The sequence below is a fragment of the Erythrolamprus reginae genome, chromosome 6 (genome assembly GCF_031021105.1).
Source record: "Erythrolamprus reginae isolate rEryReg1 chromosome 6, rEryReg1.hap1, whole genome shotgun sequence".
Lineage (NCBI taxonomy): Eukaryota > Metazoa > Chordata > Lepidosauria > Squamata > Dipsadidae > Erythrolamprus > Erythrolamprus reginae.
Genome location: NC_091955.1, coordinates 613,962 through 616,698, shown reverse-complemented (window position 1 = coordinate 616,698; position 2,737 = coordinate 613,962). Strand labels below are relative to the sequence as shown.

The following is a 2,737-nucleotide window of genomic DNA, read 5'->3' as shown; positions in this document are numbered from 1 at the left end:
TAGTGAAATTATATTCTAATTATTTCTTGGGTTGGTGGCTTCCCAGCCTGATGTACCTCAAAGGATTGACAGAGAGGCAAGTCCCAAAGACTCTGTGCTTGCCATGGGATGTGGGTCCAGGATGGTAGAGATTTAGGCTGTGGGGACAGTTGATTTGGAGGGGGAGTGCTGGCTTTTCTGATGTGCGGGGAGAAAGCAGGTTCTCAAAGAGAAGGACTAGGCCCAAGGAGACTCGGTCAGGGATCTTTGCCTTGGGTTCTTCACTGGCCACATGGTGGGGGCTGGATTAGAACATGGAACAGAAGGGCTCAATGTTCCAACTGATGAACCCAATCAAAGCAAATATGGTCAAGACGATTCAATCTTTTAAGGCAAAACTTTATTCAGTACTTTATTAAGTATTATTGGCAAAGATGAAGGCAAAACCAGATCCAGCTAAAACCAGACCCAGAGCCACACAGTTAAAGCTCAGGGTCTCTCCCCCCCCCCCATTGGACCAGGTCACAAAGTGTTGTTCTGAGAAAGTTTGGTAAACAGCTGCTGAAGTGTCCTTGATTCTCACCAAGGCTGGCATACAAATCTAATAAATAAATAAATCTTGATGTCTGAAACCTAAATTCTATCCCTCTCCCACCCACCCACCCATAATTCCTTGGAAGCTGAGAAGTGATAAGAGTTGCAAGAGAAAAATCGCCTTTTGAAGCTTGAGTGTGGCCTTTGTCAGAGCCAAGGGATTATGGGTGGGTGGGTGGGTGGGAGAGGGATAGAATTTAGGTTTCAGACATCAAGATGCCAGCCGTGAGAACCAAGGACACTTCAGCAGCTGTTTACCAAACTTTCTCAGAAGTTGTGTTTTTAGCTGATGCTCATCATGTCTTCTGTGTAACAAGGAGCATCTCTGTTCCTTTCCACAAGAGCATCAATCATGGTCATCAGTTTGGCCACCTGAGCCTCCCGTTCTTTGGCCCTGTTGTTGAAAAGCAGGTACCGGTTCCCGCATTTAGCGATATATTCCTTCAGGTTTTTATGTCTGAAAGATATAAATTTTTCTAGAAATCTAACTTTCAGGTCATTTTTATGGGTGAACAAGATGATTGTGTAATGCTTGGCTTTCTGGCCAAAAATCTCTTTGATCTGCTCAGCTGTATGCACATCCTGGAAGTCACAGAAAGGATCCACCACATGCAGAATGACATGGGGGCCTGGGGGGCAAAACGCCACGCCCTGGCGCACTTCCGCAACAGTAGCCTTGTCTGGACGATCAGTATGGGCAAAGCCAGGGGTATCAACCACCACAACCTTCCTGCCCTTCAGCAAGACTTCCTCCTTCTGGCATGTTTCTGTTGTTGACTTCCATGAGGTCCCACTCTCAAAGAATTTGCCTCCCAGGATTGTGTTTCCTGTCGCACTTTTCCCATTTCTCTGTATGCCAACCAGGAGGATCCTCCGTTCAGGTCCTGCATCCCAAAGGGGAGAGGAGAGAAAAACAGGACTGGTCAACATCATAGCCTGTCCCTCCAACCCTCTACCCACCCCAGGGGCTGTGTCTTTACCTTGGATGCTTCCAACCATTCCTAGACCAGTCACATTGCACAAAACCTGGGACTTCTGTGTGAAAAGCAAAACAGAGTCAGCCAAAGAAGGTTGCCAAGAATTCCCTTCCTTCATAAGACCCGGGGAAGATTTGGGGGGGGTGTATAAATAAGGGCTATCCACTACTCACTGCCCTAGAGGCAGACCCTCCTGATCCTTCCCCCCATGCCACCCCCCTTTTTATGCAGCCCTTCAATTCTTGGGATCCTGCACTTTGGGGGTTTCAGGAAGGGTAGGGGGATGATGTTCAAAACATCAGGCAACTCCCTGGCTCCATGCTCAAAGGGACCCTATTCTATGGGGCTGCTCCTTCTGCACCTCCAGATTGTTCCAAAGGGTCATCCCAACCTCCCAGCTCTCCTCCCTGAATGGGGAGTGGTCTGCAAGCCCCCCTCCACACCTATTTACCATTCTTGGTAAACCTGTGGAAGGAGCCTTGAACTTTGGGCTTCTGCACCAGCTGATTGAAGGGTGGAGTAAATTGTTATCTCTTCCGCCTGAGTTCCACACACAAAACCGGAAGAGACTCCCGAGCAGAGAGCCTTCAAAGACGCCCGTGACAGCTCATGCGGCTGCATTTTGCACAATTTGTAATTTCTGAAGACTCTTCAAAGGGAGCCCTATGCAGAGAGCACTGTCATGGTCAGCTGGACATCTCAGGGCAGGAGTGTGTGGGCTGTCCCAAACTGTCCCTTCCACAATGGAGGCTTTGTGAAGCTGACACTAAGGGAGGCCCTGAAAGATGCTGCCCTCCAGCAACCTTGCCAAACCCAAGCAGCTCGGACTCTTCTCCACCCTCAACATAGCTTCTTTGGATCAGACCTGGCCCCTCCACCAGGTCCCCCCATGAGTGGTGCTCCTGTTCAGACCTGTTCCCACCTCCCACAGGATGGAGCTCATACATCTAGTAGCTTCCTCCATTCCCTTCATCCTCCAAATGGGCCCGTACACCTGCCTTTCCTGCTGGTCACCCACAGCCTTATGTGTTATGGTTGACTCACTTTGCACACCCTCTTTGCTTGCGATACCTGTCGTTCCTTGAGGACCTCTGTGGTCAAGGTTAAACTTTTGGTTTCCAGCATCTTTAACAAGCCAAATAAATCCTTCATGCTCTCAGTGTTCATTTTCCAGAACATTTCAGCAG

The 2,737-nt window shown here is 49.0% G+C and overlaps 1 protein-coding gene across 1 annotated transcript; it reads right to left on the bottom strand.

Annotated features, from left to right (window-relative positions):
* Positions 1 to 835: 835 nt before the first annotated feature.
* Positions 836 to 1,572, bottom strand: LOC139168883 (GTPase IMAP family member 9-like). Its single transcript, XM_070754650.1, has 2 exons — positions 1,554 to 1,572; positions 836 to 1,457 (listed from the first exon to the last, which is right to left on the bottom strand). Exons 1-2 carry the CDS (start codon positions 1,570 to 1,572, stop codon positions 856 to 858), a joined length of 621 nt encoding a protein of 206 aa, XP_070610751.1. The 3' UTR covers positions 836 to 855.
* Between the last annotated feature and the right edge of the window lie 1,165 nt (positions 1,573 to 2,737).